At 41.9% G+C, this 19802-nt stretch overlaps 1 protein-coding gene across 7 annotated transcripts in view; it reads right to left on the bottom strand.

The window, feature by feature from the left end:
- Nucleotides 1-19802, bottom strand: part of Pde1a (phosphodiesterase 1A) — a 230855-nt gene that overhangs the window by 12133 nt on the left and 198920 nt on the right. For 6 of the 7 annotated variants that reach the window (XM_075984750.1, XM_075984749.1, XM_075984748.1 and 3 more), the window contains 3 exons: nt 16816-16897; nt 12147-12267; nt 11507-11694 (listed from right to left, as the gene is read on the bottom strand). In XM_075984750.1, the coding sequence (XP_075840865.1) occupies nt 11507-11694; nt 12147-12267; nt 16816-16897 (391 nt within the window). Of the gene's footprint in view, nt 1-5949; nt 6083-11506; nt 11695-12146; nt 12268-16815; nt 16898-19802 lie in introns of those variants that run through there. The other variant, XM_075984751.1, reaches the window with a different exon arrangement.

Below are 19802 nucleotides of genomic sequence, written 5' to 3'. Positions count from 1 at the left end.
CAAGAAGACTCCACGCCCAGGAATGTTTGATAAGCACGTATTGGACTGGACACTTAATTTTTATCAGAATATAGATAAAAACCGAGTCCGAAAGTTGTGCTAATTTTTTTATCTTTATCTTTTATAGCCAGAACAGTTGTTCATGTTACCGGTTTTATCTACATCCATCAAAATTAGTTTCAGGAATTGAAACTTGGAAATAAAAATGTGCAAAGGGAGGAAACATTTTGGCTGTGCTGGAAATACTCCAAGGAACTGAATTTTCTATTTAAATTTTAGTTTGATAAATAAGCAGAAACATTCCATTGTTTTTTTACTTAAAAAAAATGCCCAGCTATATCAATGTAGCAATCTACTTCTGTGCCCAAGCGGAGACTGATGAATATAACTAAGCTTGGTTTGTAACAGACAATCCTGAAAAAAAATCACTGATGTGACCTCTTCTACATAGGAGCTGTGGATTCACATTCTCCTCCATATTCCAGAAGAGCTGGAAATGTGTGTGGAGGGGGCTAGGAATCACATCTTTAATGTAAGAGGCATAGCAGAATTATGCAAACTTAATTGACAAAATTTGCCTATTTGCTGCCATTTCCGTTCATTTTAAAAGTATTTTAAGGGAAACTCCCAGATGAGTACAATAATGATATAGTTAAATTCAGAAATGTTTATGAGTAGTTAATACATGATAGCCTTTCTATCTTAGGTTCTTGATGAAATCTATTGTACTTTAACAAAAATGCTCAGTATGCCTTGATTTATTAAATCATGGGAAATCTGGGCAAGAAAAGGCACAAAACCATGAGTTGGTAAGAGTAACATGCTATGATTAGTAATCATAGCAACAGCAAAGGCAGACGTCACAGAGGGTTTCCACTGTTTGCCAAGTCTGTGCCTAGTGAGACTCACTTCCTACCACTTAGTCATCAGTTTCATTTTGCCCAAAGTCTCATCCATGTGTGGGGCAGATCTGAGCCTTCCACTCCAGGGCTGCCCACTGCTGCACAAACCTGAAGATGCTGCTTACACAGGCTGACTCCCAACCCAAAGGGGCTAAGTGTACACTGCTTTGAAAGAGCAAGAGTATTGTTTGTTGTCTGGGAAAAAAATGTAAAGTTTCAGGATGAAAAGTATGAAATAAATGTGATATTTTTCATTTCCATGTTAAGAAAATCTAAAAAGATTTCAAATTTAGTTCTCTAGGGATGAAGGAGCAAAAACAAACAAATGCTTATATTTGTGGTTGTGAGTCTAGCCTTTAATGGCTGAGACATCTTGTGCAGGAAGAGAAAAACTAAAAATACTTATAAAAACTGACAATGCAATGATACTAGAATATACACTTTCTATTTTTATTCTCATATGAGGTTACTTGCTGGCTATTGCCAGTCTCTAGTTCAATATGTTATTTAAATTCAAATATATAAATTATTTGTATTGAATTCATGTGTGGGTCCATGTTGTTGTGTGCATTGATGTATAGACTCAAATGTGAATAATTATTGTAAACTATATTTTACAACTTTTTCCCTGGCTTTATTATATAAAATTTCTATTTGATAATGATTTAAACATATAGTTTAATGAAAAAAAGAATTTTTCTCTTTTTTTTCAAATATCTGTGCTTTAGATGTAACTACCGGATGAAGGATTCCCCTCATATTCTTGGTAGTCTTGAAATAAAAGCATGTAGAGTGTAAAACAAACAAGCAAAAATAAACCAAACTAAAACAAAACGCCCAGGATTCTCTTTTACTAATGCTCCTGGCTGTAAACACTACAGTAAAAGTAAGCTAGAAACTACTTAAGAAACGAACAAACAAAAACACAAGGCTCACACAAGTCCTATGCCTTCTGAGAATGTCAAAGAGACAAAGAGATGCTAACGTGAGGAGCAGTTATCACAAAACTCGCACTGCTAGGAGAAGTGGGGCCTTAATGTTCAAACCCATACATCTCTGCTTCTCTATACCCAAGAAAGAAAAACACGCAAACGCTCTCATTTTGTTTTGACAAATTCTTCAATCCTCTGCTCAGACAGGATCACCTGTCGCAGACTTCCGTGATCTGGAGAGGTAACATTGTGTGCTCCTAACTTGGGAGATGGAGATTCAGGAAATTGTATGTGTCAATTTCCCCCAAATTTTAGTGTTGTTTTTTTCTTCCACTCCATCTTCTTTCTTTTATCTTGTGAGAGCTAAAATCGCATGTAGTTATTATGAGACTGGGATACACAATGCTTAGCAGATGTTTATCATGGAAGACAACCTCAGCAACCCCTGGTAAAATGCCTGATCCTAACTCTAGCAGCTGCCAGATGGACCTCGCGTTAGTCTATAAATGTTGCTTGACAGATTCACACACGGCATGCAATTGAAATTATAGGGTGTCACCCAAAGGTTTGCTTTTATAGCAGTTGCTTCTATTAACTTTGTTTAATGTCATCAAATCCTAGAATATTTAGAAGGTTGGAACCCATGTATAGGAGTCCTCTGATGAGCTGAGAGAGAAAGTTGTCCTATCCCCTCAGCTACCCTACACCTTAGCCGAGGGAAACTCTGGTGCCTTCATAACGTTCTTCCTGTGCCATCTATTTACCTCTGGTGTGCAGATTCTTACCTAACTTTGCTGACTATGGGGAGGGGTTAGTTGAAAGGATGTGTGAAGGGTATCCTCCAATCGCAGTTTTTGAAAGGAGTGATGGAAGAAATGGCTTTCCTTGTATGTTCATGCATGCTGTTCCTTTTGCAATCCGTTGGCAAAGTCATGCTTTAAAATAAAAGCCCTTTAAGCAATGAGCCATGGAGTCGTCTGTGGATCCCCAGTGATGGAATCAGTTACCTCTACATAGTCATGTAAAAGGGTTGCTCTAAAGATGGAAGTGAAGCAACTTCAAACAAATTGTATCTCCACCACACTACCGTGAGAGTTGTTGTCTTAGTATCTATGGCCTGACGTCTCTGGGTTTTCTATTTCTTCTATTTCCATCAGCTTCATCAACACAGAGGGTGATGTGGGACTGGACTAAGTAAATCCTACTTCCAGAGTGGTAAACCGATGTCACTGAGTGATCCACGGACTCTATGTCTCATTACTGCCACAGGATATTCTAGATATCAATAAAAATTAATACAAACCTTCCCAAAACACTTATCCCCAGTTTTCAAGCTAAAGAAAGGGCTTATCTTACAGTTTTGATTTTATTAGTTATCTTGTTGTTATACTGGGCACTGAACTTAGGGCTTTATGCACCCTAGGCTAGCATTCCACCACTAATAATGCTGAAACAGAGTTTGGCTCCATTTTCCAGGCTGAACTTGACTGTGCTTTGGAGGCCAGCCTGGGTTTTGAACTTGAGATTTTCCGGCCTCCGCTACAGACTAGCTGGAAATACAGGCTTGCCCCAGCCAACACCCAGCCTTATACATTTTGTTTTTGAGACAAGGTCACACTACACACTCCTGGCTACCCGGGAATGTGCTATGTAGAGGAGGCTGGACTTGAACCCACAGAGTTCTACTTGTTTCTGCTTCAAGGGCTGGCATTACAGGTGTGAGCCACCATGTCTAGCCTAATTATGTCTTAGAAATGACATTGTAATGAAGTTGCATTTTCAGATTCTTGAAGGTTTTCTCCATCTCCCTTTGAAGGCTTATGTACTCAACTTCATTTGGGAAGAAACTACAGGTATTTGTTCCCCTTTGCTTTGTACAAGTGATTTGGATAAGCAAACATAGAAATAAATATGGATGAGAAAAATCAACAGTTCAGTTATAAACCTTCCCATGTGATCTCTGGAAACTTCCTAGATTCCTATTTAGTCCATAAGGAAAATTGATTAATAAAAGCATGACAAACCTTCAAAGAAGTGAAGTTAGGATAACTGTAAGTGTTTGTGATAAATAAAATCTGTAGTTTAAGAGATCAAAACGAAGTTGATAAAAATTCTTTCAGGATTTAATTTTCATGAACCATTTGCTGAGTTATAAAGCTTCCCCTTTTAGAGCATTTAGGTCTACAGAAATCTCAAGATTATTTACACGTGAGTCACAACCCCTTTGGGGTTGAATGACCTTTTCATAGGATCTGCCCGAGACCTTCAGAAAACACAGAGATTCCCATTACCATTCATAACAATAGCGGAATTACAGTTATGAAGTAGCAATGAAAATAATTTTATGGTTTGGGGTCACTGTACCATGAGGAACTGTGCTAAAAGATCTCAACATGAGGAAGGTTGAGAATCACTGTCCTAAAGTGAAAACGAAGGACCCTCAATTCCTTAAAAGGTTAATTTAGACAAATTCATTTGCATCTTTACACACTAGACAGCTGTGTCCACGGCTATCCCTCCATGTAGACAACTAGATGGATCTGAGAGACATTTGGGAAAGATACTCATAGAGCTGCTGGTGACGACTTGGTGTTGGGACACAGCAGTCCATGTGCCTGTTGAATGGAGCTGCACCCTTTCACACGTCGTCCCGTGTTAACCATCAGCAAGAGTGATTCCCACAGCACACTTCAAGGAAGTCTTGCTTAAGTTCTACAAGGAGACTTGAGGTATACGCAGCCCACAAGAATAAGTACCAGTGTAAAAGCCACAGGTCAGCAAATATTTCACATACACTGATGCATACAGCATTTACCACAGATATTGAGACATACTTGTAAAATGACAGCTTTGTAACGATGAAGTCACAGTTCAGAGTGAAATTGCTCAAAACTGTGTAACTATTACTGACAATAGCAAAATTCTAGATTTTTAACCCTGTATTATGTTGTCTCCCTGGGTATGAGTTAACTTCTGTGATGCTTATGTCTTCCCTTAGTACACATAGATGTCTTATCTTTAGATTTAATATAACTGTATAATACAGTCATTTTTCCTTTAAGGCAGAGAGTTAGACTATTGTAAAGGCAATATTTTATAGATTGTTATTCCACCACTACTCTTAGCTGATTAATTCTTAGGTTCCTTTAATGCTCTGGTATAACTAAATATTAAATTAGCTATAACAGAGTCACGTTAAAAAAGTATTGAAAATCACTTGTTAAAATTGTATATATATGTATATATATAGACACACACACACACACACACACACACATATATATCAGAGTTTCTACTCCTGAAAGTGGTTCCCCGATTTCCACAGGTTTTGTCACTTGTAGCCACACACGTTACACACACACACCACACTTACTAAAAATAAAAAAATGAAACGCAGCCGGGCGGTGGTGGTGCACGCCTTTAATCCCAGCACTCTGGAGGCAGAGGCAGGCGGATCTCTGTGAGTTCGAGACCAGCCTGGTCTACAAGAGCTAGTTCCAGGACAGGCTCCAAAACCACAGAGAAACCCTGTCTCGAAAAACCACACACACAAAAAAAAGAAACACAATTTAAATATTTTAAGGGATTTTTAAAGACTAACTTAGCTAGTCTTAAACTAAGTTCCGTGGTGGCAGATGATTCAAGACCCAACCCAAACTGTGCTAAGTCATTCTGCCCTGGCCGTTCATTCTCACTAGAATATAAATTACAAACATTACTTGTATGATATTTTCCTTTTAATTTTCATAAATCATTTCAATGGTAGAGAGTAGTAAAGCCTTTTCAGAGGAAAGTCTTGGAATTTATATTAAAGATAAATTTCTGAAGTCTGTGCTTCCTTTCAGAAATTTTGGAAAATGCTCTTTTGTCTCGGTCGTCTTACAGAAGACAGGACGAAATTACTGGTCAGTTGCTCAGAGAACATTTATTGCCACTCACTGCATCATCTCAGTCGACAAAGGTGTCACAGAATCCCATTTACACCAACATTTGAAGGTGCAAAGATGTTGGTCAGGCCAGGGCCATCAGGAAATGTACAGCTCTTATGTCTGGGGTTTCTGATGTCAATTGAGCAATCTACAAAAACGGAGTCCCTTTCTTACTCAGGCCCCGGTGGACTTCCAGCAAGAATACCAAAACTGCCAAGTCTTTTGATCAAATTACAGCTGTCAGCAGCACACAGGAAGATTTACCCACTGATGGTTACTGAGGAAAAAACAGGATGCTCCTGTGGATTTTATCTGGGTTCTGAAAGAAAAGCGTACTTATTTTAACAATCTAGAGAAAGTGTGAAAGAATAATGATAAAAAATAACCTGTGATTAGTTTTATAAATCAGTCACGCTTTTGGAGTCTACTGTGGTAAAGTTATAAAATCAAATGCAATCAATATTTTCTTAATTCTCAGTATATTTTGCTTTTGCTACTAGAACCATTCATGACTCTTGTATTTGTCAATGATGATCTTCATATGGTGTGAAAAAAATAATTTTAATCAATTTTGGCTCAGGTAAACATCTTCAGAATCAAATAAGAGGTTATCATGAAAGATGTTAGTTTTATGCATTAAATTTACTATACCTGTATTTGGAGATTAAATTATATAAAGAGATAATATTCTGTATGAGAGCCACTTTAAAAAACGATGTGAGGAAGAACTTGTTTGTTTGTACTATGAGAAAATCCTTTTCCCACTAATCTTACCTACTAACTCACATAAACAACAGAGTCCTCACGGAAATCCAAAGCTATGGGAACTGATCTATTATATTGATTTCAACACAACTTTCAGTAAGACATTTTGAGAAAGAGGTTGAGTACCCATTTATATTTTTTATTATAGTATGTTGCTATAGAGTTCTGTTTTAGTGTGTGATTACCATGATGTCTTCCATTAGTTACTCTGCCTAATTTACATATTAAGATGTGTAACGAAGGCTTGGAGCTGTAGTTCAGTTTTTTTAAGAGCACTAATTGCTCCTACAGAGGCCCCGGGTTTAATTATTTATACCCACATGGTGGCTCATAACTGTCTGTAATTCCAGTTCCTTAGAATTCAAGACCCTCTTCTGGCAGCAGACACACATGAAGTTCACAGGCATACATGCAATCAAAACACCCATACACATCAAAACAAAATTAAAAATACCTGATAAATAAGGATCCATATAATAAAATGTAGTATATAGAGGATTAGGAGTTGTGCATGCCTTCAGGCCTATTGGATATTGGAGCCTATTTTCTGTAGATGAAGGAATGACTATATACCGAAAAATATAAGGTTTAATTGGTGACTATTAATGTGCACCACAAGGCTGGATGGACAGCAAATGGCACTGACTCACGAAGGTTCTAATGTCCTACACGGATCAGTACCCTGAGACCATTTCAGCAGCTGGTCAGACCCTACTCTGGTCTACTCTTGAGTTCATTGCTGAATGGTAGCAAGACCCTGTTGGTAGAGAGGTTTTTGTTTTGTTAGATGGATTAAGATATAGATTGGCTTTGATCAACAAAGGGATGTTAGAGCCAGAGGGGGAAGAAAAAAAAACAGAACGTTGAGTGTAAATCTAAAGGTTCTTAAAGAGAGCAGAAATGAGAGTGCATGTTTATTTGTGTACGTGCAACTATAAACATATATGCACATGTGTTTGTGTGTGTAGTGGTCTCTGAGGTATAAAGCTGACAAACTGCCAGTGTACTTATAACTGGTCTAGCCACTGGTGTATGACTTAGCGACTCTCTGATCAACAACGCAGCTTCCAGTCTACCTGTCTCTTCCTCATTTCCACCTCGTCTATGCCACTTCCACTAGCCGCTCTCCAGCCCAACAGCAATCCAAGGCCACATGAGCTGCTGTGGAGCTTTGTGGCCATTATCCATGCTCACAATGCAAAGCTAGAGGAAGCAAGTATCCTTGAAGCGTCAGAAAACAGCAAATTCCGATATAGAAGAAGTCTTAGGGAATGTCTCATGCATTCAACTTTCTCCTTGGCATCCATCAGGTGGTTTGGGGAGGCCTTTTAGCAAATAGAAAATGCACGGGACCAAATACTGAGGAGTGTCAGTTCATTTGTGTGGATTCAGCATTAAAAAAGAACTAAAAGCAATTTTCCTCAAATTATTCCAAAAAAAAAAAAAAAAGACGACGAGGAAAGAATGCTTTCAAATTCTTTCTATGAAGCCAGCAGTACACTTACTACCAGACAAAAACACACAAAAAAGTCTAAATCAATATTCCTGGTGAACATGGATTCCAAAAAATATCAGCACAATACATTTAAACCAAATTCAAGAACACATCAAAAATCACAAGTTGACTCCATCTTGAATACTTAGGAATGTATAAATCAATAAATATAATTGATCACATTAATAGACTCAAAGACAGAGACCACATGATCACAACATTATATATAGAAAAGACCTTTCAGTATATCCAACAATGCTTCATGATAAAAGTCCTGGATAATCTAGGGAGCCGAGAATATATCTCAGCATAATAAAGGTAATAACACAAGCTCCCAGCCAACGTTATGTTAAATGAAGAAAAGTTAAAAATATTGCAAGGAAAATCACAAATAAGACAAGGATTTCCACTTTCTCCAGTCCTATTAGATATAATCATAGCTAGAACCATTAGACATGAGAAGATAAAGGCAAAGGAAAAAGTCGATTTGATTTTACACATTAATAATCCTAAATGTTCCACCCCAGACCTCCTACCCCTGATAAACATATCCAGCAGAGCACTAAGATACAAAATACACAATATTCTTCTTCTTTTTCTCTGTTTTGTTGCTGTTTCTCTGTAACTTTGGAGCCTGTCCTAGAACTAGCTCTGTAGACCAGGCTGGCTTCGAACAATCAGAGATCCGCCTGCCTCTGCCTCCTGAGTGCTGGGATTGAAGACATGAGCCACCACTCCCCAGCTTATTCTTCTTACTATTATCAAATGTCCACCCCCACTAAAAGAATAGCCACACATCCTCCTAAAATTGGTCAGCTCTTATGTAGTGCAGAAAAACAGAGACTGGGCAGAGACATAAGATGTTGAGAAATGATGGATGGATGAGGAGGACATTTTCCTTTAGGCTAAATGAATAAATTTAACACAAACTGAACATTCTGGAATAATAGAAAGCATTTTACTTTAAAGAATGTCTCATATTTTAAAAAGTCTACATACAGCAATTCTAGACAGTTATATTCAGCTCCCTAGAGAAGACTTCCTGGATGAAAGCATTCTTTTAAGGGGTGTGTAAATACTAACTCACTTCATTACAATGAGTGCTTCCCAAGCTGGAACCCAGGGTTTTACAGGTATTCCCTGCCCAAGAGTACCAGGATTCTGAAGATGTGCTGGGATGTGAGGAGTGATTAAATGCTGGCAAGACATCTGGGATTCTTCTCTAACTTTGATGAGTACTAGATCACCTGTATGTCATCATTTCTTCTCAAAGAAGTTAGGAGGAAGACGTGGTCCCTTCAGGGTACCTGAAGGTTGACCGTGGTCCACAGCAAATTAACAAGGACTGATAGTTATGGATTTTCAAGGTAGGTGTCTTTTTGTAGCAGATCATGTTTTCATTTTTTATTATGAAACACCATATTCATAGAAGGGGATTAAATGTCTAGTTATAAAATGCATCTAGATTGAGTGTTATCATGACACAGTAAATGTGGTCATTTGAAATGAGAATGGCCTCCACCGACTCATATTTGAATCCTTTGTCCCCAGTTGGTGGAACTGTTTGGGAAGGATTAGGACGTATGAACTTTGGGGGGAGATGGGTGTCACTGGTGTGGACTTTGAAGTTTCAAAAGCCCACACCATTCCCGGTATCTTCTCTCTGCCCATGGTTGTCGAGCAAGATGTGAACTTTTGGCTTTTCCTTCCCTCCACCATTGTGGACTCTAAACCTCTGGAACCATAAATCACATCAGACATGTTCTTTTATAAGCTGCCCCAGTCATAGTGTTTAATCACAGAGTAGAAAAGTAACCAAGACAACATACAAATTTATGTTATAGATGCATATATAGAATATAGCATCTATAGAATCTCTCTCTCTCTCTTTATCTCTGTGTGTGATTATACAATGGCTGTTTTAAAATTCTCTCCTCTATATTCACACTGGTATCATCAAGGGTACCAGAAAGCTGGCTACTGTTTGTCATCTAGAAGAAAACTGAAAGTTTAGACTAAGCAGTAACGGTAACTGTGTTAACAGTCTATAAAACAAAAGATGGGGGCTTGGATCAGTATGCATGCAGGATAACGAGCAAGAAGAGGCTGGATTCAGGAGACGTTCGAGAGGAGAACAGATAGGATTTGATACCAGGGTGGATGGAGAGAGTTAAATTTCTTAAGTCATATTGTACAATGACACACACATATAAAACATACGTAACACATATGTGTGGTATACTCTGTATTGATTATATTCAGCATCTATACATTTTACAAATAAGCATATAAATCCTCCCTTCAAACACACACCAAAATCTAATCTCTTCTTGCTCATCCTCTCTCTGAAAAGGTTTGGCCTTCCATGCCAAGCCTGTCCCTAACCCTTTCTCTTACCCCCCCCTTTTTTTTTACATATTTCTAAATTATCACCTTCTCAGTGATGCCTTTCCTAACCTCCCTGCTTGAAACTACACTCTTGCTCCTGCTTAGCATCTTGGTCATTTATGAAAGCAGGTCTGCCCTAGCCACTTTCATTACAGAAACACGGTGTCGTTACCAGCCATTTCACAGAGTTCTTTCTACTCTGCACACACAATAATATGTGAGGCTTTTATTCTTTTGAAACTATTTATTGTGCCGGGCATGGTGGCACACTTGTGAGGCAGAAGTAGGAGGACCTCTATGAGTTATATAAAACTATAAATATATATTTCAATCATGTGTGTGCATCTATCTCTCTCCTCTCTCCCTTTCTCTCTCTTTGTGACACACACACACACACACACACACACACACACACACACACACACACGTCTCTGCAGATATCTATAGAAGGCCAGAAGAGATCGTTGGATCCTGGAGCTGGAGTTACAGGTTGTGATAATCTGCCTATTGTGGGTGCAGGGAATAAAACCTGGGTCCTTGGTAAGAACAGCAAGTGCTCTTAACCACAAAGCCATCTTTCCAGCCCCTGTCTTTTTTTTAGACACTCGGGTAGACATAGAAACAGAGAGCAGCCTTGCTTGGTACTAAAACAGTCTTGACAGCATCACGGAAATGCACAGAGGTTCTTTGTTTGGGGTATTTTGTTTCTCAAGACAGGGTTTCTCTGTGTAACCCCGGCCATACTGGAACTGGACTATGGAGCAGGCTGGCCTCAAGAGATTCACTGACCTCTACCTTCTGAATGCTGGGATTAAAGGTGAGTGCTGTCACCACCACCCAGCAAACACAAATTATCATCCCATTATTGTCCCATGCTTCACACCTGCATGGCTACCGCCCAGCAGCACACACAGCTGTAGCTCATCTGACATGAGCAGCACGAGCCTCTCTCAGCCAGCAACAGAGCCAGCTTTCTCAGGAATAATCAAGTTCCAAAAGCCAGCAGGAGATGGGCATTTTACAACGCAGAAACATCAAGCGAAAGAGAGTCCGAACTATGAGACTAGCTAACGAGACAACCATCAACATCTGTACCTTGGGTAGCTAGCTCCTTCCACCTCTCTTTGTTCTGCTGGATGATGTCCACCAGGTTGTTTTTGAAACTCTTCAGGTCCACGGCGGACAGAGAGTAGTCCGGAGGATAGCTCCCATCACTCAAGACGCCTTTCACATTTAACCGCCTCAGGGAGTCAGCAACATGGAACCCAACCATGGTGGACGAGCTAGCATCGACAACCAACAAAATCAAAACAGAATAAGTTTAAGGTACCACCTGAGACAAGATGCTCTGGAGTAGGACAACTGTCAGCTAGGCCCAGATGTCAGGATGTGGCAGGTGCTTCTCCCCACATCCACTTTCCCACACGGAGAGGGTCTGGGTCTCTCCTCAACACACTCTAGAGTACTTCACTTACTTCTCCCCCTCTATCTTTAAATTGGAAAAAAAAACCCTTTCCATACAATATTTTCTGATGAAGAGTTCGTCTCTCCCTACTCATTCAGCTCCTTTGCCTCCCCTCCCATCCAACACACACCCTTTCTCTCCTTTGTAAAGAGTGGATCTTGATCAGTGGCAAAGGGCATGCACTGCAGTAGACAGCCACAAGATGGCAGTGCTACCTAATAATTATTCTAAGAACATTAAAGTCAAAAAATAAGCAGAACAAAATTATACCTGCTTGCCCCATAGTTAGAAGACTCCGATTTTGAGGATTCCTCTATAAGAGGGATAACAATTTTCTCCGTTGAGTCTGTCAGGAGAGAAAATGTTGGCTCCACTATGAAATCAATGAAACCTGAAAAAGCAAAGCACACGGAATGATACATTCAAATGTTCCAGCTTCCTGGTTCCCAAGGCCAGTCACATGCGGAGTCCCTGGGACATACGTGGACGGCTAACTGCTTTGTATAATAACGCACTCAGTAGTAGAACGGACAAGCAAGCTCCCTGGTTCAAGTGTGCGGTCTTTCCTAGTCAATATTCCACCCTTTGAGCTGTTTATCTGTCAAGCCAGCTCTAGTGAGCAGGAATGCCTTTTCTTCTCAACAAGAGGCCACTCCCCTTTGGAATGGACCTTACTTGGTTACAGTTTTTATGGGCCAGAAAGAAATGCTATCTAATTTCTAAAGAACCCAGGTCATTGAAGGTCCCCACACTTCAGGCCATGGGAAGACAGCTACTTCTGTTTTATCTTTCGTTATTCCTTGCTGCCTCAGAGTGCGCTCTCAATGGCTGTTTATTATTCTCCAAATGTAAAGCGTTAGTTCACAGTGTGTGGGTGTGTGGCTGTCAGATCGGCAGAGAGAACACTCCAATCTCCAGCAGACAGCACTAATCCCAGCACTTGGAGATGTCAAGACTGACTGATGACTTAAGCCTAAAGTGTTCACCAGGACGGGGAGTGACAGGCAGAGCATGGAGCCTTGTCCACGACTGTGCGTTTGCCTCTTGCTGTTGAGGTGAAAGAGGAGACAATAACTGTTTTCAGCCCCGGGAATGAAACATCTTGAGGCCCCAAGAGCAATTGGATGCTTCAGTTGGTGGGTTCCTGGAACCCACCTGGGAAAAGAGACTTGACTATAAGAAGAGGAGGGCCTTGAAGGGACATATACATACATCCAAGTTATCCACTGAATAACTGACCAAAACATTGGAAGCTAGACACTTCCCAAGGACTTGTTGGGACACGCCCTAATTTTTACAAAAGTCTTCAATAATTTTGTATCTTAACTGACACTTCAATTCAAAGTAAAACTAATTTTCCACCCAGAGTTTTAAATCCCTGGCACAGGTAAAAACTGTCCAGTGATGTTGGGACTAATGAGTCCTGGCCTTCAGCTGCTCTTCCCTCCTAGAACCTGCTAATTAAAGTTACTAGAAGCTGTGCCTAGCTTAGAGGATCAGAGGATGGGATTTTCACCTGTTGGCCATTGACTGCAGTGTATTTAAGCCTACATGGTGCTAATAAAGAGTGGCTTTGGTATCAGTGTTTAAAGGTCTGCGTGTCGGTCTGTCTCTGCGTGTGTGTTCTCAACCTCCAGCCCCTTTCCCGAAGCTTGCGAACTGGGGTCTAGCGCATAGAGCGCAGACCAGGACCCCAGGTGCATGGCACAATGAGTCAGCACTTCTACCGACTAAGTTAAGAGGAATGTGTATCCAAGCCACCAGCCACTGGGAATCTGTCATTCCCAGTGTGATAGTTGAGGTCCTGAGTCTACAGCGCCCACACTTTCTGTAAGCACTGGTGTTTTATTCTCTGAACAGTTGTTGAAGGTTGGCTGGGAAGGGGAAAGGTGACAGGTGCACTCCGGAGACCAGCTCCAGAGTGAGGATGCTGGGATAGGCACTCCGGAGACCAGCTCCAGAGTGAGGATGCTGGGATAGGCATGCCAGAGACCAGCTCCAGAGTAGGGATGCTGGGGTAGGCACTCCGGAGACCAGCTCCAGAGTGAGGATGCTGGTATAGGCACTCCGGAGACCAGCTCCAGAGTGAGGATGCTGGGATAGGCACTCCAGACACCAGCTCCAGAGTGAGGATGCTGGGGTAGGCACGCCGGAGACCAGCTGCATGCAGAGTGAGGATGCTGGGGTAGGCACTCCGGAGACCAGCTCCAGAGTGAGGATGCTGGGGTAGGCACTCCGGAGACCAGCTCCAGAGTAAGGATGCTGGTGTAGGCACTCCGGAGACCAGCTCCAGAGTGAGGATGCTGGGATAGGCATGCCAGAGACCAGCTCCAGAGTAGGGATGCTGGGGTAGGCACTCCGGAGACCAGCTCCAGAGTGAGGATGCTGGTATAGGCACTCCGGAGACCAGCTCCAGAGTGAGGATGCTGGGATAGGCACTCCAGACACCAGCTCCAGAGTGAGGATGCTGGTGTAGGCACGCCGGAGACCAGCTGCATGCAGAGTGAGGATGCTGGGGTAGGCACTCCGGAGACCAGCTCCAGAGTGAGGATGCTGGGGTAGGCACTCCGGAGACCAGCTCCAGAGTAGGGATGCTGGGATAGGCACTCCGGAGACCAGCTCCAGAGTAAGGATGCTGGGATAGGCACTCCGGAGACCAGCTCCAGAGTGAGGATGCTGGTGTTGGCACTCCGGAGACCAGCTCCAGAGTAGGGATGCTGGTGTAGGCACTCCGGAGACCAGCTCCAGAGTAGGGATGCTGGGATAGGCACGCCAGACACAAGCTCCAGAGTAGGGATGCTGGGATAGGCACTCCAAAGACCAGCTCCAGAGTAGGGATGCTGGGATAGGCACTCCGGAGACCAGCTCCAGAGTAAGGATGCTGGGATAGGCACTCCGGAGACCAGCTCCAGAGTGAGGATGCTGGGATAGGCACGCCAGAGACCAGCTCCAGAGTGAGGATGCTGGGATAGGCATGCCAGAGACCAGCTCCAGAGTAGGGATGCTGGGGTAGGCACGCCGGAGACCAGCTCCAGAGTAAGGATGCTGGTGTAGGCACTCCGGAGACCAGCTCCAGAGTGAGGATGCTGGGATAGGCATGCCAGAGACCAGCTCCAGAGTAGGGATGCTGGGGTAGGCACTCCGGAGACCAGCTCCAGAGTGAGGATGCTGGTATAGGCACTCCGGAGACCAGCTCCAGAGTGAGGATGCTGGGATAGGCACTCCAGACACCAGCTCCAGAGTGAGGATGCTGGTGTAGGCACGCCGGAGACCAGCTGCATGCAGAGTGAGGATGCTGGGGTAGGCACTCCGGAGACCAGCTCCAGAGTAGGGATGCTGGTGTAGGCACTCCGGAGACCAGCTCCAGAGTAGGGATGCTGGGATAGGCACTCCGGAGACCAGCTCCAGAGTAAGGATGCTGGGATAGGCACTCCGGAGACCAGCTCCAGAGTGAGGATGCTGGTGTTGGCACTCCGGAGACCAGCTCCAGAGTAGGGATGCTGGTGTAGGCACTCCGGAGACCAGCTCCAGAGTAGGGATGCTGGGATAGGCACGCCAGACACAAGCTCCAGAGTAGGGATGCTGGGATAGGCACTCCAAAGACCAGCTCCAGAGTAGGGATGCTGGGATAGGCACTCCGGAGACCAGCTCCAGAGTAAGGATGCTGGGATAGGCACTCCGGAGACCAGCTCCAGAGTGAGGATGCTGGGATAGGCACGCCAGAGACCAGCTCCAGAGTGAGGATGCTGGGATAGGCACTCCGGAGACCAGCTCCAGAGTAGGGATGCTGGGATAGGCACTCCGGAGACCAGCTCCAGAGTGAGGATGCTGGGGTAGGCACTCCGGAGACCAGCTCCAGAGTAGGGATGCTGGGATAGGCACTCCGGAGACCAGCTCCAGAGTAGGGATGCTGGGATAGGCACTCCAAAGACCAGCTCCAGAGTAGGGATGCTGGGATAGGCACTCCGGAGACCAGCTCCAGAGTAGGGATGCTGGTGTAGGCACGCCGGAGACCAGCTCCAGAGTAAGGATGCTGGTGTAGGCACGCCGGAGACCAGCTCCAGAGTAAGGATGCTGGTGTAGGCACGCCGGAGACCAGCTCCAGCGTAAGGATGCTGGGATAGTCACGCCAGACACCAGCTCCAGAGTAGGGATGCTGATCCTTCTATTACAGGGGGCTTTCAGAATACAATCAGATATTAAAATTGTGCCACTTAACAAGCATGTGTGTTCATAAATGAACCGAGTTGTAATTTTCTACACAAATAAAGGTAAGAATTCATGTGGCTGGAAGGAGTATCATTTTGCAGATCTCCTGCTGCTGATTTATCAGTTCATATCTCAAGAATCCTCCTCCTGCTAAAGAATTGTGAAATGCGAGCAATAACACAATAGGAAAGTTAATATCTTATTTGAATTGCTTTATGTCTAAAGGACTAAATCATAGAAAATAATAATCAGCAAAACGAGAAAACAAAAAAGCCAGTCCCTTACACAAGAAGAAAGTTGTTATTTACTAGGATTACAGCCAAGAATAACAATTGTTCTAAGAGTGCTTTGAGTCAGGATGCGCATAGGAACAGTTTAGGAAGCAGGGACTCTGCTTGGTTTATGATGCAAACCCCTTCCAATACTTCAGTTGGCTGCCTAGCGCCTTGACTTGTGTGAACTATGCACACACACCCCTCTCTATACAATTCCCCTGAAAAACACAGACTTCCTCCACCTGACCTTGACCAGCAGCAGCAGCTTTTACTGAATTCATTGTGTGAAAACCCTTCATTGATTTTCATTCAACATCATCCAGATCAACCCAGAGCCACTATGTCTCACAATTAAAGCATGGGGTTGGCCTGGAAGACTTTGAAGAGTGTGCTACACACATTTGAACACTAACAAGTCCCGCCAACTTTCCAGGGCCACGATTCTTCAGTCTTACCTATTTGAGACTGGGCAACCATCGTAGACTTCCGATCACAGAGTGGAGAAAATGGAAGCCCTAATTCAGCTTCTTTGTCTCCCTGGGGAAAGGAATGAATTACCAGGATCAAGTTGGAGAATTTAAGGAAATTGTGCAGTCTAGAGAGTGACTTTAAACAATCACATTTTTGAACCTTTTAAGCAGTAATACTTACTAGTTATTTATATCATTAAAATCTAAGGTTATATAATTTTTTGAACAGTTTTCTTCTGAGGAATTGCTCTAGTGCTAATACAGTAGCACTCCAGTGTCACAACCCACTGACTCTGAGTGAACAAACATTTCAGGTTTCAGAAGTCCCCATGGATCAGTCATTTCTGTATTATTGGGCAGCTTATTAAGAACCAAGTTTATAGACTTTCCTTCATTGTTTAGATTCCACTCAACCAAGTTTTAAAAAGAAAGATTTTGCATTTACTGCTCTTTTGGAATGCACGAACATTTTGAAACCTCTTTCCATTCATTGACTAAGATTTATTTTCCCATTGCAAATAGTGATTTTTTGATATAAGGTTCCAAAATATCATCAATAGTTAATCGTGAATAGCAGTATCCTTAAGAGTTTATATTAAAACATAACATTAGCGTTGCTTAAATAGAAGACAGACAGATGATGGACTTGATGGAAAACATGATATTAAAGATGTTTATTTGGTATTTACAGATACAACTGTCCTTGATTGACAGGATCATATTTGCATTGGCTGGCGTTAGTAGTCAAGGAGCTACTGCTTGCAGCTTAAGAACACGATAATGGGTCTATTTCTATAGGAGATGGTTCTTTGGAAGACATAAAAAGATTGTTTAGGTCTGAAAAAGGCCCTGTGATGACGTACTCTGTATAAGCTCCATTTTAAAGAAAGCTAAAGACACATTTTTATCCAAGGCATAAGCCTTTGACACTTAATGCAGACTTGGCCTTCCTGTAGAGGGAGTTGGGGGTTTTATGTTGTTTTTCTGTTTCCTGTACCTCTCAATTAATTTAGAATATAAAATTTCTATTGCTAAAAGCACAGAATGCTAAGATGCATTAATTATTTAATTTATTTATAAATATTTCAAAGTGTTATTTACTTTTGGAAATGAATAAAGGTCTTGGATACCAGGCCAACAGGGAGCCTCTGAGCCAGACCATGAAAGAATTGAACAGGGCACTATGACGTACTGCTGAAGGAGAGGGGGAGGTGTTCAAAGGGAAATCGTGCTACCATAGTGTAAATTTGACCACCCTTAAAAAGTCCTTATTCTCTCTCAAGGCAGGGATACCTACTTCTTATTTCAATGAAGTCAAAGGTCAAATCTGTAGATATTCTACATAACAGCTATTTAATACTTTTCTTGAACGCTGTGCATTCTACTGAAAGCACTATATTTAGAAGACAAAAAATATACCTCTAGAATCAATAACTTATTGTATAAATACATTTTCTAGTGTTTTAATTGACTTATGAAAATGGTAAGAGAAAATGCCACACTCCATTAACTACCCAGTAGCTCTCTGTGATGTCCCAGAGTCTCGGCACTGTGTTCTGGCGGATGAGCCTACAGGTGCTGAAGCAGCAGAAGTGGCCCCATTAAAATGCAGGTGGAGAGTCTGATCTCCAGCATCTGAGAGCCCTTACCCGCTCAGCACTTCCTGTGCAGCCTATCAAGTTTCAGCTTTGAGTGGCCGTGACAAACAGCTAGTAATTATTTTTCTGCTTTCCAAGGAGAGTGGGGAGGCTCTGACAGCTATCAGCGAGGTGTCAGTCTAATACTTTATATCTTTGAATTTCACTAAAGCTGAAACAGTGTTTATAGCTTTCAATAGATAAAGGAAACGAAAGAGAATGAAGTACAGAAGCCTTAGGAACCTTTCTGCACCAAGACCTGGTATGGGCCTCAAGAGTAGTCAGTACCATTCAGACCACCGTCAGACCCCGAGGATAGGATATGAGGGACCACTGGATCCATAGGTAACCTCAGATGGAGGTGGGAATGGTACTCCTATTCAGCAGTGCCTGGACAACCTGCACAAGGAAATGTTCTCTGTGGAGCTGCCTCCGCGCCATTTAAAAATAGCCCTTGGAAATTCTCACAGTCTCCCAAACAACTGGACTGTTTAATGGCTGTAGTAACTGCCACATCTACATCCAGTTATATTTGGATATAATATATTCTGTACTTTAATTATATTTTACCAAACATTAGGTTTGCTTGTGTAACTGCTGCTTACAGTGCTTTGTGACAAATTGCAGCTAGATTTGATTTTAACATTTGAGCTATAGTTCTTTATATTCATTTAATTTGGGAAGTTATGCCTGTAATTTTCATTGGTGTTTTGTCTTTGGGTAAGAATGGATTAACTGAGTATATTTTTAGTAGTGTGAAAACAAAATTTACTTTGTCATACTTTAAATGACATCTAGCACAATGCTAAAGAAAACAGAGGAACTTGATTATATACATCTTAGAGTTAAAAAAATTCACGACTTTATCTTTTCCTTGCAGATATCCTACATTTCAAATCGTTTGTTTCTCTCTGACTTATAAGACAATATTGCTTAATAGATAAAGATTTTTCCTAAATTGAGATTGTTTCTATGCATCATAAAATAATGAGTTGGAAAGAAAAAATATTTATTTATTGTGTGCACAGTGAAAAATTAATGTAAGTAGTTATTTTTCAATTTAATTATGTTAACTTTCCATCATACCAATTAGTATGTGTTTAAGAAGAGATAAAAAGAATCCGTCTTTCTTTGCTATTGGTCATCATTTCAGCTGGTACCTCTCTCATCCATGGCAATCACCACTGAAATCTTCCAAATGTATTCATTCTAGTCGGAAACTCCTGGGCTGATTTGTTAAACACTCTGAGCAAAGACACTGCATGTACTGAGACGTGTGAAAAGCTCATGTCTAGCCTCCTCTGCCACTGGTATTTAATCAAAGTCTAAAACCAG

This window comes from Microtus pennsylvanicus, chromosome 9 (genome assembly GCF_037038515.1).
Source record: "Microtus pennsylvanicus isolate mMicPen1 chromosome 9, mMicPen1.hap1, whole genome shotgun sequence".
In the NCBI taxonomy this organism is placed as follows: Eukaryota; Metazoa; Chordata; class Mammalia; order Rodentia; family Cricetidae; genus Microtus; species Microtus pennsylvanicus.
The sequence above is the reverse complement of the archived record's forward strand: the minus strand, read 5'-3'. Positions and strand labels throughout refer to the sequence as shown.